Genomic DNA, 27,940 nt, shown 5'->3' with positions numbered 1-27,940 from the left:
TTTCATCAACCAGTCAGACCTATTTTGCCTTTGCTCATTTTTTAAGTTGTACTCAATGTATTGTTTTCGCGTCTAACAAATCCTTCTAATTTTAAAAAGCGCAGGAAAGCTCTACATAACGGGTAACCTCAGTACAATCAGGAATTGACGGCTTTCTTCATAAATGCGACAAAATAATGTACACGATTTCTAAGATAATGTATACCGACAAGAGACCATGATGTATGATACCTACGTGTGCATGCGCGATATTATAATAAAGATCCACAGGGTGCCCGCCACTGCGTTGATGATCTCAAGACTTAAACAGGTCCATGTTGAGTGTGACGAAGTATGTCACTAAGTTTAGATATCCCTGGCGTTCATGCACCCTGTGCTCTCAGTTTGGCGAGGTTCCCAATAGGCAATTCCAGCTATAAGCTTGCGCGCGCACTCACCATGGGAACCTACCTCAAATACCGGCATGCAGCGCGCTCTTCGTTTGAAGTAAGCTTAAAAAAGCGCGCGCTGCATTCTGGTAGTTGAAGTAGGTTTCTATGGTTATGCGCGCGCAAACTTATAGCTGGAATGGCCTATTAGCCTGCTAAAAAGCCTCTGCCAGCCGCCATTTTGCTATCCTAGCAAAGTACCAAAAGTAAGAAAGAATCTATTTTAATCGGCTGATTTTGGAAAGCTCTTTTGATATTTTCGATCCAAATTTGTAAATAAAGCATAAGGTTTTACTTTTAGGTGGATATTTTGGTTTTTCTTTTCAAATATTGGTTTAATCAATAGCAGAGGTGTGGCAGTCTTTAATACAGGTTCACTTTCTTTTTCAAGTTAAGCTTTTTCCAGGCGGCCAGATGGTCGAAATCCTTCTTTGACATGCTAAACGCTTTCTGCAAAGAAATTGCAGACATAGTGGTTAAAGGTGAAACAAAAAGACTGAGCATTCTTAGTTTATCGAAAAAACACGACAGGTAATACCATATCCATATCCTTTCTTTTTTTTCCCAATTCCAACAGTAAAGGAAAAGAACAAGGATGAAGTTTATCTTGTACGCCTCCTTAACAATATAGTTGTTTCGTCGGCGTTTCGATAATAAACCCTTTGTAATACATCTTTTGCTCAAACGGAGTTAATAATAAAATGTGGTGGGATTTGCTGTTTTAAATACAATCTCCTAGCTTTCCAAGGCATTTTACAACCTACAGCTTAACATACATTTCTGTACTATTCTGTGTGTGACACGGTCCGTATGAGGCCACAGATACAGTACCATGTCAAAAACGAGAACACCAGACACGAGCCTTACACGAGGTAAGTACGAATCTAGCCCGAACAGTACCCGAATATCCTCGTGACTCACCTGGAACTCGGCGTTGTCGAGGTACATCTCTAGGCGAGTCGGGTCAACTCCTTCCGGCAGAGGCTTCTGCTGTAGTTCCTTCAGCGTGTAATTGTCACGTGAAAGACGAGCAAGCTCTTCCTCAAGCTTTAAGACTTCAATCTTTTTCCTTCCAGCCTTTGCAAATAAAAAATATGTGAGCACATGGCATGCATGTGTCTTTTTCGATTTCCTTATCGTTGTGAAAATACAGTAATCGAGGACCTGTTACTAGAAACTGACGTGACGACAAGTAGAACACTAATGTGTTTGCAAGATAAATTGCAAGATAAAGAAGTTCGAATAAGCTTCGAATAAGCGTCCCGCACGCGACTAAAAGCACCCAGGTCGCTAAAACGTGCTACAATTCGGTACATGCCGGTTGTCGGGTTTTGTCGCTACATAACGGTTCTCGGTATACGTTGGCTGTCGCTACATAACGGTTATCGGTACACGTCGGTTGTCGGTACATAACGGTTATCGGTACACGTCGGTTGTCGGTACATAACGGTTATCGGTACACGTCGGTTGTCGGTACATAACGGTTCTCGGTATACGTCGGTTGTCGCTACATAACGGTTCTCGATATACGTCGGTTGTCGGTACATAACGGTTATCGGTACACGTCGATTGTCGCTACATGTCGGTCGTCGCTACATGTCGGTTCTCGGTACATGTCGATTATTGTCATCACACTCTCCATGTTATTCAGCACAACCTTTTTTAGGAACATGCTGATGTCGGAGCATCTTAGACTCACCTCAATATTAATCTCTGACACGTCTTTGCGGTTTTCCCAAAACGGGAATAAAGCCTTGAAGGCCTTTGGTTCCAGGCCTGCGAACACTATGTAAGCTTTTGAGAGGTCGCGTTTAAGTGCTGGGAAAGAACGAGGAAGTGTTAGAAACAGTTTGGCTAGACCTCTAATTTGTTTTAGTCAGGCAATCTACTTGAGTAGAGTCCTTGGAAAACCCAGCGCTTCTTTGGCTATTTAAAATTAAAGTAAGAAACCATAGTGATTGAAAACATTGACACCCTTGGGGGCCTAAGAATATGTATCTATAAGAAACAAACTCATAAAATATTTGCATTTATAGAAAAAAGATACAGTTAGAAGAATAATCCCCTTCGATCAGAGGGTTGATAATTTGCCTACTTATCGTGTTAGGAAAAGGACTGAGGGGATTATGGAAGCGAAGGCGGATCAAGTGAAGGGGAGCGAATAGGCAAATACCTAGTTGTACTTGCGCTACCTTGTGCGTATGATTTTATAGTTTCCATGGCGAGGCGTCTGTCGTTGTTTAAACGCGTCTGGGCAGAGCCTGTGGTTGACACCTGTCCGTCATTTCCTGGCTCGTGGGGCCACCAGCCTTGCCACATGTACAGCTCGTGATGTGCGTCGATCAGAAACAAGGCTGAAAACGACAGAACGACATGCAATAGCCAGCGTACAATGAAAAGGTTCATAGGAACAAACCCCTTGAGTACAGCAAACCCTAAAATAGGTATTCAATTCTACATCTCCTGAGAGTATAGCAAACCCTAAAATAGGTATTCAACTCTACATCTCCTGAGAGTACAGCAAACCCTAAAATATTTATTCAACTCTACATCTCCTGAGAAACAAGTATCGTTATGGGGCTGGTGACGATCACGTGCACTGTCGTGCCTTACTTAACTGTTCACCTAGGATCAAAGTAAAGGGCATCCAGTGAGGCGCGTGATGTCATGTGGGTGATCACGTGCGATACACGTGCCTCACCTGGCTATCACATGCAGTGTTTGTGCCCTAGTGGCTCTAGACAAAAAAATAGAGTACGAAGTGAGGCACGTGATTTCATTCAGGTGCTCACGTGCAGTACTCGTGCCTTGCCCTAGCAGTTGGCTACTTCAAATGCTTAGGTATGAGGTGCGACATGCGCGGTCACATGGGTTATCACGTGCAGTACTCGTGCCTGGGTGTTTGGCAGTGACATGAGCAATCACGTGGGTTATCACGTGCTGTACTCGTGCCTGAGTGTTTGGCAGTGACCTGGGCGGTCACGTGGGTTATCACGTGCTATACTCGTGCCTGGGTGTTTGGCAGTGACATGCGTGGTCACGTGGGCTATCACATGCTGTACTCGTGCCTGGGTGTTTGGCAGGGATATGCGCGGTCACGTGGGTTATCACGTGCTGTACTCGTGTTTGGGTGTTTGGCAGTGACCTGGGCGGTCACATGGGCTATCACGTGCTGTACTCGTGCCTGGGTGTTTGGCAGTGACATGCACGGTCACGTTGGTTATCACGTGCTGTACTCGTGCCTGGGTGTTTGGCAGGGATATGCGCGGTCACGTGGGTTATCACGTGCTGTACTCGTGTTTGGGTGTTTGGCAGTGACCTGGGCGGTCACATGGGCTATCACGTGCTGTACTCGTGCCTGGGTGTTTGGCAGTGACGTGCAGGGTCACGTGGTTTATCACGTGCTGTACAGGTGCCTTGGTGTTTGGCAATGACATGCGCGGTCACGTGCGTTATCACATGCTGTACTCGTGCCTGGGTGTTTGGCAGTGACGTGCGCGGTCACGTGGGTTATCACGTTCTGTACTCGTGCCTGGGTGTTTGGCAGTGACCTGGGCGGTCACGTGGGTTATCACGTGCTATACTCGTGCCTGGGTGTTTGGCAGTGACATGCGCGGTCACATGGGTCATCACGTGCTGTACTCGTGCCTGGGTGTTGGCAGTGTCATGGGCGGTCACATGGGCTATCAGGTTCAGTGCTCATGCCTTACCTGGTTGTTGAGCCGAATATAGTTGAGACTGTAGTATAGGGTATGGCGTGACGTACGTTGATGATCGGCTTGGGCACAAGACTTCGTGCGCTTCGAATTGACCCATTGAGCTTGTAAATCGGAACGCCCGCAACGTGTACTCGTGTTTCCGCGAGTCTGCAAAGACAATAAAAAGTCTTCTGAATACAAATAATTAATCACAATTAAAGGGCGAAACCAAGCGTAAAAGGTTTCAAGGTTCAGGTGTCAAGGTGGGGAATTTAACCGGCTTGCCTTTTGGCAATGATTTATTTAAAACAGTTGCGTGCAGTTGCAGAGGTGGGCCTAATTATAATCAGCATCAGTATATTTCGGTTATAGCTATAAGATATAGCTCAAAAGGACCTGAATAAAAATTCGTGAGATTTATGGTAGTATGTTCCTTTAATTATCAACAGATCATTTTGAGCCATCTCTTTGGCTATGGTACGAGAAAACGTGCGTGCGCAAAGGGTTTACCGACCGCTGACAAGCACTTACCATTGATGAGCGACTCGTGAGAACGATCGCCTCGTAGCGCATCCCAGAACAGTTCTGTCTCGTCACCCTCATCAAACTCTTTAAGCTCAAGGGGATCCTCGGGAAACTTCTCATTGAACCTGCCATTAGAACATTGAACAAACTTCTCATTGAACCTGCCATTAGAACATTGAACAAACTTCTCATTGAACAACAAATCGTCAAAATGATATACAAATGTTATACAAAACTGGTGACGTCAAAGTGCTTGTGAATGAACTATCTAGCATATATATATATATATATATATATATATATATATATATATATAGATAGATATATATATAGATAGATAGATAGATAGATAGATAGATAGATAGATAGATAGATAGATAGATAGATAGATAGATAGATATAGATAGTTCATTCACTAGCACTTTGACGTCACCAGTTTTGTATAACGCTTTATCTTGTTCAATTATTTCCTCTTTCACTTATTCAATTGGTGAATTATTGTACTCTGTATTGTTAACGTTGTCCCCAATAAACTGTTATACGTCTACTCCTATACACCTTTGTCATTTGTCAATTGTAGAATATAAAACATAAACGTTTTCTGCGCGGCGGAGCGTTTTAGCGCTGAAAAAGAATTACGAGTAAGACAATAATAGTTGCTGCTACTGTGATGTTGTCGCTTTAGGTCTCAAGGATGGTGATGGTGTTTGTTGTGCCGCTGATGACATGTCACTCACAATAATACCAAGTTATGCACCCTCCATACCATGTCATGAGTCCTGAGCCAGCGTCCAAGGCACTCTTCCTGGTTTGTGTGCTGGACTTGGCTCCATGCCAAACATAGAGAAGAAGCTCGATCAGGTCCACGATCACGAACGAGGTACGGGATCTCAGCGCATAAATACTGACAAACAAAGACAGATAATTATTTAATTCTTGCGAAAGATCAGTCCTGATACAACGACGTACATGATAGGATTTTACTATGTCAGATGCACTAACTCGATAAAAACGGTAAACACAAAAAATTGAAAATAAGAATAAAATATACAGAGGCTCCACTATAAACAATGTATATAATGTATTTTTGTATGGCGGCTATTGTGGATGAGACTTCAACAATACGTGTAGCTTTATGCATCAGTGCAATCTAAAGTGGAACTATCTAATATACAATCTATTTTTTTAAAGTGAAGAAATCGAAGATTTATACGCCAATTTATATGCAGTGTAAACCTTGTCAGAGCACTCAGGTTGGTGTGATACAGTGTAGATGTGCATTCAGTCTATACCTTGTCTTGACCTGGAGCAGATAAGACTCGGCAGGATCTTCGTTACGTACGATAAAGATACAAGTGTCCTCTTCATCTTCTGAAAACCACAGCCGTCATTCAGTAGAACGAACACAAGTACAATAAGCAAGTACGAAAGTGAAAAATTCAAACAGTATCATATTTTGTATCAAAAGCAAACAGACACCTCAATAGGTTTCCTAAAAAGCTTGCTTACAATTCCCCCCCAAAAAGTATAGGGACATGCTATACATAAAATATCGCAAGAGGTTGTTACTGGTTTAAAGCCTTGCCCGTTATTTTTATAGACTTTCTTTCTGCACGCTTTTTTCTCGTTTCGAACCTTGTAATCGAGTCCCCTCGAGTTTCTAAAAAAACGTCCCTAAGACGTTTGAAAAGAGATGGAGTTCACGTGCTAGGGTATCTTACCTTCGTCTTCAGGGGGATCCCGCCTGGTAAGAAAAAGAAGATGAGAAATATCCGAATAATAAATTCCACAACCTTTACATCGATAAGGCGTTACTTACTTGAGACTGAAATAAGCTTCACTTACTTGCCCAGGTGGACTACCATCCTGCCGTTGAACAGACGAGGAAAACATGGCGGCTCTTTTCCTTGTGATACAAGCACCTAAAGCGTGACCATCACAATAAAAGAAACAAGAACACTCTCGATAAATAAAAAATGTGTCTATGTCAAACCTCACTGTAACTGTGTGTTTAAATGTTATCTGAAGAAAACGTATTGGGTAGGGTTAGGGTTAGAGTTAGGGTTTTCGGTGATTAGAATCAAGGACATCGCGGATGGTCCAAGACCCCTGAAGATCAGCACTACAAGACACACAACCCTTGGAATTCCTAATAGACCATTTTCACGATGTTGCGCGCGCATCCATCCAACATACAACAGACTGGCGGGCCCTAGCTGACCTAAAATAGTGTACGAAGCATTGTTTACAGACAAAGCTATAGCAAATGGTGCCAAAGTGCTACTGTTGAGTTTTGGATTCACATTCCCCTGAGTCCGCATTTGAGTCAGCTGTGGCCCGCCAATCTGTGGCATTTTGGACATGTGCGCAACATCGTGAAAACGGTATATTCCCTTCATAGGGGGCGGACTATGATTTTTCTCTCTGAGATAACACAATCACTTAACAGTCGTACCTGAGGTCCTTTTTCAGAGTCGATCTCGACCGTCATAAGAGCGGCAGCGCCTTTCTCGTTCACGGTAGAGTCGTGACCCTGCCAAAAGAAGTATGCAACCTTATCGCGCCCAACATCCTCCTGCCTAGAGGCCTTGCCTTTTAGATTACGGACACCGACTCGCTTCACGCAGTATTTCCACCGGACGACGTACCCTGCGACACACACAGACTTGGCATATCAGTATTGGCAACACCAACAACAAAAACAGCATGAGGTGAAAAAAGCATGACGCCAAATATGGGGTCAAAGGAAAACACGAAGATAAAACTTAAATAACAAATACAACAATAACGATGACGAAGACGATGACGATGACAATGACAATGACAACAACAATGATGATGATGATGATGATGATGATGATGATGACATGATGGTTTTTAGAGTAATGTTTAGTTTAAACTGAACACGTTTTCAACGCATGACAGCAGACAGCAGACTTTGAAAGATTTTCTGCTAATGGTTAAAGGAAAATGCATTAACCTTCAGCGGAGTGGAAGTGCCCGCGGTCCTCGTCAGGCAGCGGCGTGTACGAGTACTCCTTAACATGCCAAGTCTTGACGTCGATTGTATCGACCTGGAACCTCCAACCCTCCTCGTTCACGCTACCTGTGCCACGCCCAACGTCAAATCCTAAAACGAGACAGTCACCAATCTACTTCACCAAAAGAGGGACAGTTTAGGGTTACTCAACCGTCATAGGGACCGTCGCGCAAATCAACAAAGACTTAAATGACTCATTATTTATGGTGAACTGTCGAAGAGACAATGTCAATAATACTATCAACTTCAAAGAACCCAAACGGCGCTCCATATCTAAAATAAACTGTTTCGGTGCCTGTGTTATTAGGTCAATGGCGAGGAGTATAGTCCCTGTTTAAATAGCACAGCAGAGTGTTTAAGAGGTAGTAGGTTTTGTCAAAGAATCTCGATCAGCCACCATTTTTATACTTTTGCAAATACAACGTTCTATTAGTAAGAATTTTAATAAACACTCACAATTTAAGTCTAAAAATAGTAAAACAATTTATGATCGAAAGTACATCCAAAGACACAGTGTTCAACTTTTTATATTATCGCACAAGCAGCAACAGCTGTCACCTGCTTCGCATTTTTACAGGATTGGCGAGCACTAAAGTGATGATCACGTGAGTTGTCACGTGGCTCACCTTCCAGTACGAGGCATGGCTCGGGAGGCGACTCCAGCATCAATCTGACATCATACGACTTCAGGTCGAAAATGCTTGCTGGTCGATCCTGAATATGTGTCCACAAGTACATTAGTCGGTAAAATTGCAGAGTTTTGGGCAGGTGCGATGCGCGCTTATTCCGTGGCCACATTGTTTTGGGAAGAGAACCACTAATGATGGACGAAACGTATCATCTGACTAAAATGAACTTCAATAACCAACAAGCGTGGCAAAGAAATGCTTGATGAGTGTACGTCAGAACACGACATGATCTTCTTCGGCAATAAAGGTCGTGTCAAAACAATACTTTCCGTACAACTTGTCTCACAAAAAAATATAGCAAGTCGCACGCGCCACTGGAGAAAGATTACAGAGAGCTACTTGAGAGCGCGGAGAAGAAAGATGGAAGATGATAGGACATATTCTACGACAAAACAAAAAGAGTCACACCAAAGTAAAGGGAAGAGGAAGAGAGGAAGGCCTAAGGCCACCTGGCGAACAATAGGGGGAGAAAGGGGCAATGCTGGATGGAGGACATGGGATGAGGCAAGGTCTGCTGCTGCCAACGAACACACTGGAAGCATTCTGTGGAGGACTTATGTGCCACGAGGTAAATAAAAAGATAGGTTACAGGTAAAGCGCCTTTGAAAAAAATTGTTGCGGCTGTGCGTTCTACTTTTCGTGCCACTTTGAGAAAAGAAAAACAAGATATCAAGGGGGTGTCACACATAAGAAAATGCGCTTGCGACTTTCAATTATTTTTTGGTGAGACAAATTGCAAGAGAAAAAAAAACGGACGTGTGATGGGACCTTAACTTTTTTTAAGAATTTTCTTGGCTGGCACGGTAATACGCGCCCTCCATAAAAGATAGTAGTATGAACTACAAATACAAATGCATCCAATGATTTTTGTGTTGTGTATGTCAATGACAGATTGAAACCATTTGGTTCATCGCGTATTTGAAGTACCTACGTATGGAGTGGTACCGCGGGCGCGTTTGCACGTATGGTGAATATCAAAATGAACGTACCGCTTGGTCAGCGGAATCACTCTGAGGATCCTCTGGCTTCTGAACAAAAATCGTTATCAAACAAAACATGCTTAGCAACGGTTAGGTGCATCCGAAAAGTTACAGCATGTTAAGAAATAAGCAGATTTAACTTATATCTTATCAAGCTTACGGTAGTTACAGACTTCAGATAGAGAGCATGTTAAAACATAAGTTAATGCATAGCGTATTTTAACGCGGTCTTACCGTAAAAAAATACCTTGAATTACGATTATCATGTATGATAAAATGAAATAAATTAAGAGCGTGATGAATGTAACAAATCTATGAGTATATGATTATAAAAAAAATACAATAATGTTACTAAAGTAATGGAGGAAAATAAAAAAAAAAAACAATGTTACTAAAGTAATGGAGGAAAAAAAAGTGCCAGAGAGTGGGAATAATAGTGTTCCCCAGGTCAACAGGGAACCCTCAAAACCCGTCTTGTGGTCTTCTTTGACACCAAGCAAAACATTGGTTTCTCAATTGGTCTCGAAATTCTTGGAGATACAAGGAAAACTCGCTCTCCAAGCTATTTAAATAGAAACTTACGCCTTTCTTGTTAGAGGTTCAGCTATTCAAATATAAACTTACGCCTTTCTTGTTAGAGGTTCAGCTATTTAAATATAAACTTACGCCTTTCTTGTTAGAGGCTCAGCTATTTAAATAGAAACTTACGCCTTTCTTGTTAGAGGCTCAGCTATTTAAATAGAAACTTACGCCTTTCTTGTTAGAGGTTCAGCTATTTAAATAGAAATTTACGCCTTTCTTGTTAGAGGTTCAGCTATTTAAATAGAAACTTACGCCTTTCTTGTTAGAGGTTCAGCTATTTAAATATAAACTTACGCCTTTCTTGTTAGAGGTTCAGCTATTTAAATATAAACTTACGCCTTTCTTGTTAGAGGCTCAGCTATTTAAATAGAAACTTACGCCTTTCTTGTTAGAGGTTCAGCTATTTAAATATAAACTTACGCCTTTCTTGTTAGGGGTTCAGCTATTTAAATAGAAACTTACGCCTTTCTTGTTAGAGGTTCAGCTATTTAAATATAAACTTACGCCTTTCTTGTTAGAGGTTCAGCTATTTAAATATAAACTTACTCCTTTCTTGTTAGAGGTTCAGCTATTTAAATATAAACTTACTCCTTTCTTGTTAGAGGCCAGCTGCGTAAAGCTGCCGCTCAGGGGTTTTTTCACGAAGTCCTTGCTGTAGTCGATGTTGTGATCGGGCCAGTCGATAAACTTTTCCCGGAAAAGTACCGTCTCTGACCGCGCGGTCATGCGTCCGAGTAGTGCCCAGGGGGGCCGCTTCACTTCGCGCTCTTCTAAGTCTTTAGCCGCGCATTTGGGGTCAATCGGGTTGATTTTGCTCTTTGACGAAAAAATAAGGAATGGTTGAACAAAGTTTCGTAACAATGACTTATAAACAGAATAAGAGATACCGTATTTCAGGGAACCTCGCTGGTAAAACGAGCGATTTGTGATTAATTGGCTTGGCTTAATAATAATAATTAAAATAAATGTATAAATGTCGAGGCATAATTGATACGGTATTTAAGGGGGTATGCAGTGTATCAAGCATAACATTCGCAGATCAATACCTTAAACTTGAACTTTTCGTCAAAGACCTTTTGCGCCAGCGGCATGCCCTTGAGTCTTGCTGCGCGGGTGCAATTTCTGCCAAGCCACAAGTACACTTCGGTCCCAAAGTCAAGGACGTACGCCTGAGCGGTTCACAATTAAGAAAAGTTAAGGTTACGGAAGAATTCGGCGGAAATGATAATATTCTCAATATAGTTTTGCCAATTGATGTCAATTATCCTCCCCTTATTGTTTATCAAAGAAAAACAACGGTTAGTTCGCATGGAAACTTCAAAATCGTATCAGACTTCATTTGTTATTGACGATATTTTATTGAAAATATCTTGGTTTTTCGCTTTAATTAGGCGATGGAAATGGATATGGTGGCGTGATTGGCCTTCTTTAAGAGCGCTTTAGAAGTTAAAAAATGTCTGACCTCGAAGTATCTCCCATAACTTCGTCCCTGAATTGTTTAACCCCTCACTCCCCCCTTCCACTATCAGGCCAGCTCCTCTGCCCCTACGGCCCCATCTCCACTATCCATAACAGGCCGCTTACATGGTCGGGGTCCATGAACTTCTCACTGAGCACCCGCCAAGACAGGTCGTCTCGCCGCTTGAGCTCGGGCGGATCGTGCGTGTAGTCCACGCGGTACACGATATTGGTCGCGTGGACGCCTTTCTCGTACTCTTCATCACTTGGAAAATCCTTGGCGTCTGGACAAGAAAAAAAACAGGTGGGCTTATGGACTGAATCTATCAGTGCCCCACACCTCACATGCAATCAGTGCCCCACACATTAAAACCTACATGATGCTTATTGCGCTTATCTATTAAACATAATCTACAAAGCCTGTCCCTGATGTAGGCTATATTCCAGACCGTCGTTATGTTGCTCTTACGTTCACTCCCACACTTGGGGGGAGGTGCTGTTGGAGCAAGTTGTGGGCAAAGCGAGAGTTCGTGGATAATAACCGAGCCTACTGCTCTACTGAAAAATCCTTGGGTAAGTTAATGACGTGTTGCTAGCGAGAAGAGGATCGTGGAGGTTAACCCCCCCCCCCCTTTAGCTGGGCGATATTCACAAAAGGCGATGACGTGTTGCAAGGCATACCTGCGATAGCGCCTCTGCCCCCAAGGTGCTTCCAGAAGGAAGTCACGCCTGTAGCTGCACTTTCTTGGTCTTGCTCGATGTAGTGCGATTTCTTGGCATTCGTACCAAGGTCTCTTTGTTTTACCACAATAGTAGACACCTCGGCGGCCTGAGACGACAATGGCATTATCCAAAATAATATGGATTGGTTTTAACTAATATAGATTATGAAAAAAATATATAACATTGATTTTTATTATATACATACTGAGACATACTTACTGAAAACATATTAAGTAAATTTTCGTTCGTTCACTGGTCTGAGCCATTCAGAGGCGCAACAATGTTTTTTTTCACCGTGAAGAAAAGTCGTTTGCGGTTCTGATTGCACAAACGATATTTTTCCACTGCACTTGAATGGCTTCAATCCCAACGCGGGGAGACGGGTAGCTTTGCATGTCACTTTTGTTATTGAGCTCCATTGAGCGAGAGAATGAAATTTTACTGTGAAAATTGAATAAAAAGCGTTCAAAATGGAAGACAATAGATTTGCTACTCTCAATGACACTGTAAAGAATTATGTAGAAAGTCTTGAAAACAAGAATACAAAGGGAAAAACCGAGCGAGATGTAATGCTGTTTAAACGCTATCTAACATCACAGTCTCGTGCGTGACATAAGCGAGACAGAGTCATTTCAATGTAAGTTTATGTCTTAAACTGAACCGTCGAACAGCACAAACCTCGGAGCCTCTGCAGCCAAGTCTAATAAAATGTTATGTAATAAGCTTATTATAAATTTCTCAGTATGTATATAATAAACAAAATACAGCATGGAAAGTGCTTTGTACAGTTTTTATTAACTCGTTGTTGTGTATCAAAAAAAAACTCCTTCGTTCGCTGCGCTCACTCGTTTGTTTTTTGATACTGCACAACTCGTGAATAAAAACCGTACGCGCGCCTTTTCCATGTAGAATTCTCTATGTATGGCCATGTAGAATTCTCTATGTATGGCCATGTAGAATTATCTATGTATGGCCATGTAGAATTCTCTATGTATGGCATTCTGTGTACAGTTCCACCAACGAATACGGATTCATGTGTAGCGGATACAGAGTTTAGTTAAACTTCCAACGCCCGAATGTATAAAGCAATGCTTCACCATAAAAGTTTGTACTATACATTGTGACAAACTATATGTTTTCCTGTCGTTTATTCGAGAAAAAGATCGTGCAATGTGAAGGAATGTGAAGGGGGCGTGTTTCCCTACCCTTGCTTTTTTCATGATGTTCGCAGACCGCCCTATCCACACATACACGCTCTTGGGCGTGACCAAAACGAAGGCATCACCCGAGTTGAGTGACTTGACTGATGGCTCCACAAGGCGAGTCTGCAAGTGCCTGTAGCCTGTGATACAAATCATCGTGTCACATATGACGTTGCTGCATTCCTAAGGCCCTTGCTAACAGCGCCAGCATTGTTCGCTAAAACAAGTAACATTACTGGTCCAGTATTGCTCGCTAAACAGGTAACATCACTGGTCCAGAATAGCTGGCTAAACAGGTAACATTACTGGTCTAGAATTGCTGGCTAAACAGGTAACATTACTGGTCCAGAATAGCTGGCTAAACAGGTAACATTACTGGTCCAGCATTGCTCGCTAAAACTTGTAACATGTAGTTGTTGGTCCAGCAATACTGGCGCTATTTGCATGTTGTTGTGAAAAAGTTCGTCAATACTTCCTTTGTCTTGTAGCAGACGATGGCGCAGTTTGCACAGGATAAAGTGCTGATATGGCAAGTTACCTTTGATCTGCATCAGCATGACCGGAAGGAAGCCGCCGAATTCCTTTATTTCTGTGCTGATCCCCTCCGTGTTTTTCGCTGTCTTTCTGAGCATCGCACTTGCTTTCGCCAGATTCTCCTTGGCGGACAGTGCTTGAATGGCTTCACTGGCCAGGATCGGATCAGTATCTATAAAACAGTTATTAGATCAGCTTTGTTTACGTAGGTAGATGGACAACACCGCAATTCTAATTAAAAAATAATATGATCAATTCAAACGTACTCGCAGTCCGTCATTATAATGCATCAGAAAAAAGAAGAGAATTTAAAAACATCCATCAGACGATTGTAAGGTGAACTAAGTACAATGCAACAAGCAAAAATGTCATACTTCTCCTAACGACCGAGTGCTTCTTAACAGCCTTGGTAGCCGGTAGGACGAGTTCCTCGGTATCCGCTTTGACATAGTTGCGCTGGCTTTTGGATATCAAGATCTGTACAGAGATACAGACAAACTATCAGACATCAGGCAAATTCCTTATACAAAATCAGTGTCTTTAACCTGAGTGCCTATCTAAACGGCACTGAGCGGTTGAACAAGTTTAATGGCTCCTGAGAATCGCGTGCTTTTCAATAAAATAGTAGACTATCAATAGATACTCTTACAAAAAAAAAAAACTCTAACAAAAAAAAAAAAAGCTAAAATTGCGCTCGCCGCATTTCTCGGCCCTAACCTGACCCCGGCCCAATTCGCGTACACGACCCAATGCATCGCTTGTAGAGCTTTTGTTCATCTAAGGCAGGTGCAGCATTGTATATTATCGCAAACGAGAACAATCACTACTGCTCAAGCGTCTGTTTACATCAGTTTACGTCAGTCCACACAGCACCGACAGGGTATCGTTATAGTATTGCTCCACTCTGGAGAGGGTCTTCAAATTGCTCTGTTTTCGGTAATAGTTTTTGCATTTACGCGTGGACGATGTAGAGCCCACAAATGTAATAAACACACAAATGTAATAACAAGTTACCCACAAATATTATAAACCCACAAATGTAATAAACCCACAAATGTAATAACAAGTTACCCACAAATGTAATAAACCCACAAATGTAATAACAAGTTACCCACAAAAGTGATAAACCCATAAATGTAATAAACCCACAAATGTAATAACAAGTTACCCACAAATGTAATAAACCCACAAATGTAATAACAAGTTACCCACAAAAGTGATAAACCCATAAATGTAATAAACCCACAAATGTAATAACAAGTTACCCACAAATGTAATAACAAGCTACCCACAAAAGTAATAACATGAATCTTATGGCTCTACCTGGGAAGGGGCTGTTAAAGACGTCTACTGTACCAATCTACTTCTGAGGAGATTCAGCCCAAAAATATATTTTCAACAAACCTTCTCCATCGTGTTCGGTCTGTTTTCACAAATGACAACAATGCTCACCATAAACTGAGTATGGCTTCTCTTGAATTCAGTTCAAGAGAAGTCAATTGCAGTGTAATTTTCTTACTACATCCGAAAAGAGCAGTTGAAAAATGTAACAGATAATCACAAATCTGCTCCAATACCCATGGTAAAACCGTGAATTTCATTATTTTCCCTTTTGCAAAAAGTAGTCACAAACACCTGACGCATTTTCTATTTAAATGACGACAAAAAGAGTGACTTCAGCTCGTAATCTAGATATTTATTTGCCATGGCTGATGGTTAAGAAAAACAACCATTAAAAGTTTCGTGCAATAATTTTAATCCAATCAGAGTCTTGCATACTGCACTCAACTGGCTTTCCAACCAGACCACGTCGCAACAAAAAGCCAGTCCAAAAAACTAGGCGAGCATGAATCTGATTGGCGCAGAATAGTGGTCTGACTGGCGAAACAGAAAAGCTAATATGGAAACGGGATTATTTCCTTGTAGATTAATTGTTCACTCTGAGTATTAAATATATTAATTGTGATGAGTTTGCAGTGAAGAGTAACTAAAGCTTACGATGATAAACATAACCACGGCAACGCATGACATACCTAAATAAACCTTTTTTTCACTTTATATGTGTATTCTCGAAGAGCCGACAAAGAGTAAATTCATGTAGTCCAAAAAAATAATAAACACTAGCATGCTCACGTCAGTAAATTGACGACTGTCGCTATGAATTTGATGTCATAAACAGCAAATTAGATTTGATAGATCCTGTTATGACGCCATCGACAACAGCCGTGTATTCCAAGCAAACTCCGCTTTTAGGCAGTGTCTAAATCTCTACATTATATTATTACATTTATGGGTAACTTGTTATTACATTTGTGGGTAACTTGTTATTACATTTGTGGGTAACTTGTTATTACATTTGTGGGTTTATTGCATTTGTGGGTAACTTGTTATTACATTTATGGGTTTATTACATTTGTGGGTAACTTGTTATTACATTTATGGGTAACTTGTTATTACATTTATGGGTTTATTACATTTATGGGTTTATTACATTTATGAGTGATATAACATTTATGAGTGTTATTACATTTATGGGTTTATTACATTTGTGGGTAACTTGTTATTACATTTATGGGTTTATTACATTTATGGGTTTATTACATTTATGAGTGATATTACATTTATGAGTGTTTTTACATTTATGGGTTTATTACATTTATGGGTTTATTACATTTGTGGGTAAATTGTTATTACATTTATGGGTTTATTACATTTGTGGGCTCTAAAGACGATACCTGTATCAGTAGAAAAGGATGTACGGGTTTTCAAATAAAATCTGGGACGACAGACGGTTTTAGTCTTGCATACCTGGTCTTACTGTCTCATTGTAGCCCCCCTAGAACCTGTTGGTTTACTTACATCCGTCTCTGTGCGAAGGTCCTCTCTGTTCTGCCGCGCCTTTAGAGGATTACTGGTAGGCGCGTGTTTACGTGCAGGACGTAGCTTACGCCGATGATCCGCGAACGATTTGAGGCTGCAAAAACACGTGTCAGAAGTAAGGTGCCTAGCTGGGAAGTGTCAGACAATTCCACAATCAGAGGGCCTACATTGGTTTAGGATATATGTATGATTGAATGCCATGTCCCAACCTCAATGCAACAAAATCATTGCTACAAGTGGTCAAAGTTCAAGTTTTATCCGTCAAATGTCAAGTCGTCAAGATTGCTATACTGTCACTAAAATTATGCTATTCCACGACAACGAACCCTCCTTGGGGTTCTACCAATTTTTCTATACAGGTTTCCTGCTACTCAGTCATTAATGTTGAGATTATTGCCTCACTTGGATATAAGTATTTTAAAGGGTGCCGCTAGCCTGCTAGCTTCTGTTGGCCGACATGCCACGCCCAGCGTTTGCTGGTGGAGCCTCTTTAAAAGTTTATTCGAATATGATTCGGTAACTATTCGGGTTCCCTGTGGTGGACTCGAAGAAATCGAATAGACTGCTTCCTTTCTCTGATTTGGCGCCTTCGTATGTCTTCGACTCGACTACGTTGTATTTGCGCTCTCGTAATTCAGCATCCTAGCTGGAAGGGGGGGGGGGGGGTATTAGCTCCCCAAATTTATTTATTTGTATCTATATACAACCGTAATTAAACGGATACCTTGTCATTATGGACGCGCCCAAAACAAGGGTCCACCCAAGCAGTCTAAGAATAAAGAAACATGGTTGCTATTGCTAGAAGCCTTTCTGTATTCAACAACAGGCCTTAAGCCCCGTACAAACAGCACCAAAATTACCAAAACCGTTTGCCAACATTTTCTGTCTTAAAGTAAACCGTGCGTACTACGGGGCCTGCAGATTGGTTAAGGTCACGTGTGTGACCTATGTGATTGGGGAACACGACAGGGAACCATTTTGCAATTAATTACAAATTTTATATCCCGTTTTGAGGCGCTGCTTATTCCCCCTGTTTATTCGCGCTGTATATACATTCATTATGGACGTTCAAGTCACGCTCATTGCTAACTCGTTGCTCGGTTTTGGCTTAGTCACGCAACGCTTTCCTGCCCTTAGTCAAAAGGTGTTACGGTCAAATTATGTTTTGGCGCGACCGCACACGTTATCCAAAATACTTGTTTCGCTCGGAGATGTCGCGTAGTCAAAACAATAAAATCACCCTTCGTTTGATTGACTACGCACTATCCCAAAACGAGGCAAGGATTAGGAAGTCTGTGCTGAATGCTGGCATAAAACAATGTGTTCGGCTGTAACAAATTAATATTATTACAATGCGCCTGTCCTCCAATAGGAGCATACATCACGTCACAGCGTGTCTTGAACAAAGAAAGTACGATGTCCCTGTCATGTAAGGCTTGGGGTGTTAAGTACGATAGTGACTTCCTAGGCCCCCTTCCCGTCACACCTCCATGGGCTTTTTTAACAGCGCCTCGTTTCGTGCGGCCGGTGATCAAAACGCACACTTTCCTCACGAACAAAAAAATCTTCCATAAACCCCACAAAACTACCGATTTCAAAGAACAAAAGGGGTAATAATACCTTATTCACTGGGTGTTATACAGATTAGCTGCGCTTAAACTGAGCACTTTAAGAGGGGGGTCAGGAGACCGACCATTTAATATCCATCAGCGTGGTGATATAGCATTTTTCGCGACCAGCTGGGTTGCTCGATATTTTAGCGATATTTCTTGGTTTTCTTGTTCCGTTTTTTCCTATGAAATTTTGACCTGCTTGAATATATATTTTTCACATATCATTACCAGCCCTTCAGCTAGCAAATAATTGATCCCTAATCTGTGTAATATGCGAGTTCGTGAGTTGAGCAAAATTCGCCCTAGCGCCCACTCAGCGCCACTTGACTTAATTCTAGTATCAGATTTCGACCACCGCACCGAGGAAGGACGTCACTGATTGACGAAGTAAATTTCATTTTGTACAAAGAAGTACCAAAACACACGGTTGTTTCTCTTCAGGACACAAGCGTGACGCAAGCATAACGCAAGCGTAACACAAGAATCTCATAGAACGCAACCGCGAGATAACGTAATTGCGCAACGAAACGTAATAGCTCATTTGTTGCGCTAGCACAGTTTTTGTGTGATTCTTATAAGATTCTAAGAGCCAGCCTTTTAGTCTTATTGATTCGGTTAGTCATGAACAATGACTAGATGGGCAATTATACGCACTCTAGGGTAAAAAGCGAACGTGAAATACTGCCAAGGGCTGCGTAAAGCCTCGTGTTAATAGCGCCAGCATTTTTTTTGGCAAAACGTCACTTTGTACCCGTGTGCCACGCAATATTTAGCCCTTTATAATGTCGGCAGTTGCACTGACAAGCTTTCAGTTATCTTATGGTCAACCGGACGTGGCTACGTTAGAAATAATGGACAAGACAAGGATATTCTATCGAAAACATCTCAGAATCGAGAGCAGCATGGCATATGCTGCGAGTGTTAGCATCTCGGGATCATCGCTCGATAATGATCTCATTCACAATAGAGGGATCTTCCAAAAGCAAACCAATTAGAAAGCATTCATTTCTCCATATGAGTCTGCCGTTGGAGAAGGGAGGGTGGAGGGATGAGAAAACTAATATACTTCTACAAGAAAATAAGAGGTATTTGATGCTCCCTCAATCATGGCAGTCTTATTGTGGTACCTATTTCTCTATTTCTATCGTATCGCTAGGCCAAGAGTGATTATCTACTAGCTGAACCTACCTAGGGGAGCTAATCAATACGGTACATAAAAATACACAAGATAAATGGCATTTTAAAAATAATTTATTAAGTTTCTCGTGTGCTGTCGTATTGTCAGTTCGTTTGTTGTGTTATTCTGTCCATTCCATGCGAAAACGGTAACCTAGGTAACAACCACTGTAGCAATGATCTTGGTGAAAAATCATCAGTTTGTCAAAATATTTAGATAAATGAACCTCAAATAATCCGCATTTAACGTTCCACCCTCTGGAGTAGTTTAAGCGAGTAGCCGTAGGGCTTTGGAGAGCTCCATCCTTTTGGTTAAGATATAGCTTGGGACATGGCTGGCTGAATAGTATCGCGCGTGGTTCATTCCCAATTCATGGCAGTTCTAGAGTCATTTTCCTCATATATGTAGCAAATGGCTATGAAGAGCTGTACTCCTTTTTGTATTTCACGGGCGTTTTACATTGAATTCACAAAATAACTCTTCAGTCTTGAAATCACTTTGGTTCAAAAGTCAACAAATCTCAAAATAAATCAATAATTTTATTTATAAAAAGTCTCATCAATCTTACTTTGAACTGGACCCCGTGTCCACGGCCTTGGTGTCGCCGAATGAAAGTGATTTCTGCTGGTCTTTAGCTTGCTTGGCTTGAGTAGCCTTTGGTTGTCCGGCCTTTGACAGCTGGAATGGCTTGGATTTCAGGGATTCTTTTGAATCTTCCGCTTTCGCATCTTTGGGTTCCTCTTTGGCAGACTTGTCCGCCGGTTGCTTGGGCTCAACAGGCTGATCTGCCTCAGATGCTGTCTTTACGTCGGGAGACTCCACTGCAGTCTCGTCTGTCTGCTTCTTCCTGTCCTCCATCATCCTCTTGAAGTCTTTAGCGTCCTTCACGGTCGCCATTGGCATCGTTAGTTCTTTTGGCTCCTCGGGCTTGGGAAATTGTTCCTTGATTTTATCTATGTGCTCGAATGCATCAATGCCCTCCGTTTCGAACAGGGGTTTCTTGGACGCATCCGGTGGAGGCTGCTCCCGCGGTGTTAGGTACTTGTCCTTGACCTCCTCGAACTTTGGAATGATCGAAGCTTCCTCCTCGATGGCGGCGGTCTTGGGCACCGGCTTCTTGGTCACTTCGTCCTTCAGTCTCTCCTGGATTTCTGAGAGTTTGGGGATAAACCCGAGGGTCTCTTCGACCGGTGGCTTGTGCTGTCCATCAGGGGCGTCTTCTTGGTCAAGTGCAAAAGATACCTGTGAAGAGGATTGAATAGACATGTCATCAGGCCCGGCAGACACCCCAGAGAGAGCGGATACCGCCGAGCTTGACGCTAGAAAGCGTTGCCGTGCCTGCTCGTACTTCCACTCCTGCTCCCTCTCCATCTCATCCATGATCAGGAGATCAATGGGTTTGGGTAATTCGAATCTGGAAGGCTCGTCGACTACATCTGCTGAAAAAGCCCACTTGAGCATAGTGCTACGGGCTCGCTCCAGGGATAAGTTCTTAAGGTACTCTTTGATCGGCCCTAGCACCGGAACCTTATTCAAACCTCCGGCGTCGGTACTATCGGCCTCGCTGCGGAACGAAGACGCGGATTTCATAAAACTAGATGAAGACTTGGTAATATATTGCCCGCCTTCTTCAATACTATCGGCGCGCTTTCGCTGCCTACGCATCGCAAACTCAAAATCACTATCCGCGCCGAGATCGGATTTGGAGCGCATTACACTATAAGGATTCTGCTTCTTTAATTTACGCGGCGTTGTCGAGCGCTGTTCGAATGCAATTCGCTCTTGCTCGTCTTCTGGGAAGCGCGCTTTCACAGTCGACATCCAGCGCCGATGTCGGAGGTTGGCCAGCCATTGGGGTTCCTGTGGTGCCTCGCCTTCGTCAATGGTGGGTTTGAAATGCGTGATCCATTTTTTATCTCCGACGATATTTACATGCGGCTTATTGACTCCAATCGGTTTATCCCTGTACTTTTCGGGGAGGTTGGCCCAATGCGATTTCAGCTTGTTTACAGGTTCTACGTGACCGGCGTCAACTCCATCGCGACGAGGGACTTCTTCCTTTCCCTCAAATACGACCACTTGAGGCTTGAGTTCACCCCCAGCCTCGTCTCTTGGGGGCGGCCATTGGGGCTGCAGAGAGTGCGGTGTAGGTCTCTCCTCTGTGGGTAGAACAACTTTACCTTCCTCACTCGCAGAGGAGAGATACTGCTGTTTGATTCTATTAACAGGCGCTGTAAATTTAATATCGGGTTCACCTAGATTGTCACCCACGTCAATCGCATCCAACTCGTCTTGATCAAACTTCACTCCCTCTAAAGCCGCCGCATATTTTTCCTTTCTTTTCTGGATCTCCGAGTGAGCATCACCCCTACGTAGCCCGCTAGCGTACTTCCCATATCCCGCTTTCTTTCTCTCTTCCTCTCGGGCTTTTTGAGAACTTTCCTTGCCATAAATCGGCGTTCCATGCTCGTCCGGCACGACTATTGGATCACTGGGCCTTCGCTCGCGTATGGCTCTCTTCTCGATGTCTGTGATGACTGGTACAGGCTTGTCCCCTTTCTGGGGCTTGCTTGGCGTTTTGTGCGGCTCATCTTGTTTACCCTCGTGAGCCGTGTCCGTTTGTTGTGAACCTGGTGCTATGGTCTCGGCCACAGCAGCCGTAGATGGTTGTTCGGCCATGTTGGTTGGTTCACCAGCCCTGGATTCTGCGGTCAGCGCCAACTCAAGGGGTCTGCCCTCTTCTGACGTTGTCGTAACCTCTGTTTCACAGTGCGCGGTGAGACCGCTATACTGTGGGCCTTTCTGTCTCGTTTTTTCTTATCCTCCTCACTAACCACAGTCTCTCGCGCTCACAGTTAAAAACATGCGATACTAAACTTTTTTTTCAAGTGATATTTCTATTTCAGATCTAAACACGTACTGCATTGAGAATAACAGATGTTTTTTTAACTTGTTACCATAAAAAATCATTCACCATGATCGTTCGGTTTTGAGAAAACAACGGATCATTCAATCTGGCTCACTTAAATTGAGTATATCTTCGCCAAAGTAAACTTTTTCTCTTTTTCTATTGAAGGGAACAAAAATAAGGTAATATTGGGGTTCAATTTGGTGTCTTCTACGAACAGAAAAAGGAAAATCAATTCAACAGACGTTTTCTTATCTTTTTGAGAATTCTTTAAGTGTTTCGGTGAGATAGAGACTAAAATCGTGTTTCTAAGAGCAACGCATTCTGATCATTAATCCCGTCGTTGGCGTGAAATCGTGTTTTTCTAAAATTAACCCTTTGAAAAGCTGAGTTGTTCATCTAAAAGCTCGAGCGCCCTCAAAGAATCTTGTGGTCGTGTAAAACAGTATAAAATGGTGAGTCCTTAGACAATTAGGCCATGACACCCTACAGAGGATCTTTGTCAAATTAACACCTTAGCAAACTAATCTGTCAAATGTACAATACAAAATGGCGAAAATATCTGTTGCATTATTAAACCTGAAGACAGCCTCTTGTGATCTACACGAGAACGAAACCGCTATCATATATATGGGGGTTAAGGATACAAGTGATCAAGGGATGTTTAGGGGTGTGAAGTACTGCTATAAATGTGGTTCTCTAAAAGAGTTATAGGTCATACTTTATCAAAACTGGGTCATCTTGGATTACAACTCTTTCTTATTTGAAAAAAATCCTAATAAGAAAATAGAATATTCCTGATATCTCACCTACTTGAAAACAAAAAAAAATATTAGATGTGGCTTTCAGGAGATATAATCTAACTCTTAGTAAATATCATTCATTCAGCAACTGGAAAGGAGAATATGATTTTAATGTTTTATTCATGAATGTTTGGAATGTATAGCAATAAGTGCTTTCTAGAACAAGAAAACATTGAAAAACAGGAACTTTTATGAGTATAGACAAAAGAAAATATAAAATCTCTCACGTTATTTATTCACTATTCATTGATAAAAAAAAAACAGATACAAGGACATGATGGGAAGAATGAAGTATACGGATATAAAAGTTGCTTGTAAAAAAGGAGGATAGGCTAAGATACCCTACAGCACCTTGCCCAATGGCTCACCACCTTCAATCTGAAGTACACTTAAAATATGCTGACACACTTGAAATAAAGTGTTTGGGTATAGGTTTCAACTATTCAAGCTTGCCCCTGACCTTTTGGCCTTACTAGTTCCCTACAGGCAAACCACTTTCAACAGAATAAAATATCTGCCAATACAATTTGGACAATGACTAGATGAGCAACTAACGACTTTGAAAAAATATTATAACTAGAGTGCATTTAAAAAAAAGTGTGGGATTATAAAACTTGTGTTTAAATAAAGAAAATTTAATATCATTAATAGCAAGCTGTGTGACAGTAAGGTCTTAAATGTATAGTTCTTAATCATACATCAACTGTCAATTAAACATATATACGCAGCAACATGATTTAATAACTTAAATTCCAGATATCAAAGAGAAGTAATGTACCCTTGATAGTTAATGCATGACAAATCAACCCTACAAACTAAAAGAGATAAACAGTAAAACTCAGTCATTTTCACAATAAATGGAATGTCACACAAGCCCCAGTTAATCAAAATACTTGCACTTAAGGGATAAAAATAAAGCAAAAAATCTGATATTCTATATCTAACAGACAAAAACAATTCTCACACATTTGGTTCATCTTCTCTGATTTTTTTATTTATCTATTGCAAAAGCAGATTGAGCAGACTGAGTAAGCATGTTTTATATTGTGTCATATGCATTAGACATTGTTTATTCAAGTTTTGAAAAACAGGCAGAATAAAGCATTACTGTACAATAAAATATTTAGTGTACTTCTGAAGATGGTTATCTTGACAACAGAATGGCTGGCAAAAACTCAATTTGATCAGACAATAGAGAACTCTCCATGGTTGTTATCTCAGAGGTCACCAAAATTAAAAAAGAAAAGAAATGCCAAAAAATTTTATGCAAAGTATTTGGAGTCTGCTTTTTAGGATGCATAAGGTTTTGCTGAAATTTCTTCTAAACAGCATTTGCTGGTAGTAGATTGACTGGATACATAGACTGATTCTATATTAGCATACAACTTATCCTGTTGGTTATTCAATTTATCTATGTCTGAAATGTCTAAATAATTGGGCTGTTCAAAGCTTCAATAAAAATACCTGATACCTACTCAAGGTCCTAGAGGGTACAAGGGAAATCCCTATTATGGGATTCCAAATATTTAGCCAATGAAAACAAACACCTCAAGAAGCATTTCTAATCACCTTACCTTGTGGATGAAATATTTTTATATATCTTTTGGCTAAAAGATATCCTGATCCTCCAAAAATGTTTCTTATTTCTCTTGTTCGAGTCATCTCTCTGCATCTAGTTTATCTCCAGCCAGGAATTGAGACTTATTGGGTTAACATTTTGAAAGTCACAGTGGGATCTGTCATAGCCTTGATCTCCAAAGGAATCTCAAATGCCAATAAAGAAAGGCGGGCTTACAAAGCCAGATAACAACAAACAGTAGTGGTACAGAAGTCTTTCATGCTGCATAACAATTTTACCTGACAGATGAATGTCAAAACAAACTTGTTTTGGTAGAGAATACGCCTAGCCTTTTTAAATACCCACTTGACAGAAGGTTTTATTTCAGAAACGATCCAAAGCGAAAATCATAAACAAAAATACTTAATAAAAATTTGCGAATATATATTTTTTGAATTCGGAACGGAAAGCGCGCGCTCGTTTCGGTCGAACAAGTTAACCTAACTTTACATAGCAACAAATCAGGAAAAAAAGCTAAAAAAATGAAATGCTTCCACTATCAAAGCTGAGTGTGGCGAGATTGGTCAATAAGTTGCGCTTTCATTTTATGTATTTTGAGATGGGAGAGATTACACTCCATTACCCAAGCCAGAGAATTTCAAGATTTGACGAGATAGACAGTTTACATCTTAATGTTTCGCCTCAACGTGAGAATTCGTTTCGATCCTACACTTTCAGACGGAAACAAAGATTTAAAAAAATTATAAGGACACTTTAAATATTTCACTTACGAAAGAATAGACAAAATCGAAGGAAAGACAAAACCTCTGTCAGATTGAGCGTTCGATCAAATTTTGACTTACCTCTATTTGAATGTTTTATTCAGTAAGCTCGTTCCTTTATTCAATGTCTGGAGACCTCGTGAAATCTGAAATATTAATACAATACCCTTAGCTTTCTTAATCTTCGGATACCTTACACAAACATTTAAGTATTACTCACAAAACTTCCGTTGAGATGAGGAGTTGTTCTTGACGAGCTAAAGCTCAGTCAGACATGCGTTTACTAAAGAGCGGTGACAATTATTACGTATAGCTTCAACGGATGACGAGACAAAGACGTTTTCCTAGAGTTAAAAGGTCACTGCATGCCGGATATGATGATTAACAGTCAGTCACAGCAGATCGAGGACACAGCAGTAACTAAATCGTGTAACGTTTGCTCAGGGTCCCCTTCAAGGCGCCATCTTGAAAAGAACTTCCTTGCAAAACCGCTGGCCGGAAATAACTTCAACCTGAAAATCTGCGCAAATAGTGCAAATGAAAGAAATAATTACTCCTGAGAATGATACCCTTTTAATAAGGGCGCTAGAGCTTTAGAGAGAGTAAGAGTAGTGTCAATGCGGTGACCTTTTTAAAACTATTTAGCGAAGGGCTATATTGTTGTGATTATCTCTGTATGCTATGAGCAGATTATCTCACGTGCTATCACGAAGATAAAAAAAAACTCTCAGTCTGTGGGAAGTAAATGATGTAATTTTTACACAATCTTGAGTCACTTCTTGTTTTCCTGTATTTCTATGTTATCAGCGGTAATAATAATGTAGTGGACGTGCCGTTCTGTTTCCTGGGTAAACCGCACATTACTCGGAACCTGTCACGGCTAGCACCGCGCTCCTGAAAACTGGTAAATAGATAACTCATTGAATTTCTTTATTTCTTTGGTTTTATCCGTCCTCCTTATCTTCGGAAAAAACAGTAATTTCCGATTTGTCTCTAAATAATCACGGATCAAAGAAAATAGGCACTGTTTTTCGACCAATTATACAAGAAAAAAGGAAAATTGTGGTAAGCAGCTATAAAAAAAATTTGTCTTGAACAAGCGGCAAAGCTATCAAGCACGCAAAGGTATTATATTCGTATATACACTAAAATTTAAAAACATTGTTAAGAACATATGCAGCCTTAAAATGTCACAAAAATAGGAACGTCCCAGCCTCAACTGAAAATTAGACGTTCTTATAAAAAAAGGGTGCGCTCAACTTCCGTCACGTTTGCAGAGCTTGACATTTTATTGGTTAGGAATTGTGGTCACAAGGAAGAGTCAAACAATTTAACACATTCTGACAAAGCCCTGACGAAAGTAAAACCGACGTAGATTTTGGTGGCACGGGAATATGGCTGCGGAGGGATGAGATGGGAGTAAACGAAAACATCGTTTTTTTGTATTTTGTTTTTGCGTGCTTGATGGCTTTGCCGCTTGTCCGAGACAAGACAGCAAAAATAAGGGCGGTTGACCATAGATTAACAAGATATGGTGGGACAGGGTTGATGTCTACAGCAGTTAAAGGACAAAGATTACGTACGTCTACCAGTGGCGCACCACAAGGACAGTACTGATTCAAAAGATATCTTGTACCAACCATTTCTGTCTTATTATCCAAAACCCTTTTTTTTTGGTGTTCAAAATAAGGCTGCTTTGGTTAGTTTAAGCTAGGCGACCATAGCTGCATTTGCGGGTCCAGGAAGGGTGAATTCAATTTCTCTAAAACTACCCTATATGAAAGTCCAAGCCATGTCTGCTACTAAGAAGAAGAATCGAAAGAATCATTATGAATCCAGATGTACACCCTTTGGATCCGTCACTCGCGCAACTAGCTTTTCGTGTTGGCATAGCTTAGCGGGAAAATGCGCGTTAAATTCTCCTCGACATTTCCTCGTATCGTTTAGCGGCGACATGAATATTTGTGTCTGGCATCAGATGGTACAGGATATGGCGTCTTGTATATGCATATATCGTGAATTTGGGAGCGATAACATCTAATGGATAGAGGGATTCGGATGGAAATAGAGTTTACGGTAAAAAACTGCCCTTTTCCTTAGTTTGAGTCGTTAGGGAGTGTTAGTCATTATTTAACGGGGGGGAGGGCTGCTATGTTTGGGAGGAGGGATACAGGGTTTAGGGGAGGGCTTTATTTTTGAACAGGTATTCTGATCAATTTCCGAGCCTCCTAAAAGTCTGTAACTTCAAAATTTTTCTGGGGAGAACCCCAGACCCCTACAAAATAGATAAATTAATGTGATGCTCCTTCTGCTTGCACTTTCATGACTTTCATTTGGCTGGCGTTGAAAATCATTATCCC

General features: G+C 41.3%; 1 protein-coding gene and 1 long non-coding RNA gene across 5 annotated transcripts; one reads left to right on the top strand and one right to left on the bottom strand.

The window, feature by feature from the left end:
• Window positions 1-44: 44 nt before the first annotated feature.
• LOC116621199 (supervillin) lies at window positions 45-26,070 on the bottom strand. Of its 4 annotated transcripts, XM_048726680.1 has the most exons (25): window positions 25,801-26,070; window positions 25,662-25,726; window positions 20,098-20,771; window positions 16,719-16,833; window positions 14,234-14,336; window positions 13,864-14,031; window positions 13,329-13,465; window positions 12,082-12,229; window positions 11,527-11,684; window positions 10,989-11,111; window positions 10,531-10,758; window positions 9,370-9,408; window positions 8,318-8,405; window positions 7,632-7,781; window positions 7,107-7,300; window positions 6,497-6,573; window positions 6,373-6,395; window positions 5,944-6,022; window positions 5,418-5,555; window positions 4,658-4,776; window positions 4,139-4,294; window positions 2,621-2,782; window positions 2,128-2,246; window positions 1,350-1,505; window positions 45-878 (listed from the first exon to the last, which is right to left on the bottom strand). In XM_048726680.1, the coding sequence occupies exons 3-25, from the start codon at window positions 20,430-20,432 to the stop codon at window positions 792-794; spliced, it is 3,102 nt and encodes a 1,033-aa protein (XP_048582637.1). In that variant the 5' UTR covers window positions 20,433-20,771; window positions 25,662-25,726; window positions 25,801-26,070; the 3' UTR covers window positions 45-791. The 4 variants fall into 4 exon arrangements, with proteins under 4 accessions (XP_048582637.1, XP_048582529.1, XP_048582562.1 ...); XM_048726572.1 differs by lacking the exons at window positions 25,662-25,726; window positions 25,801-26,070 and having other exon boundaries at window positions 20,098-25,620; XM_048726605.1 differs by lacking the exons at window positions 25,662-25,726; window positions 25,801-26,070 and having other exon boundaries at window positions 9,370-9,405; window positions 20,098-25,620.
• On the top strand, window positions 11,853-14,114 carry LOC125561925. Its single transcript, XR_007307632.1, has 2 exons — window positions 11,853-11,973; window positions 13,814-14,114. It is a non-coding gene; the product is annotated as an uncharacterized LOC125561925 (long non-coding RNA).
• Window positions 26,071-27,940: the final 1,870 nt, after the last annotated feature.

The sequence above is a fragment of the Nematostella vectensis genome, chromosome 1, assembly GCF_932526225.1.
Source record: "Nematostella vectensis chromosome 1, jaNemVect1.1, whole genome shotgun sequence".
Classification (NCBI taxonomy): domain Eukaryota; kingdom Metazoa; phylum Cnidaria; class Anthozoa; order Actiniaria; family Edwardsiidae; genus Nematostella; species Nematostella vectensis.
Note: the sequence above shows the minus strand (reverse complement) of the source record. Positions and strands in the feature narration are given on the sequence as shown.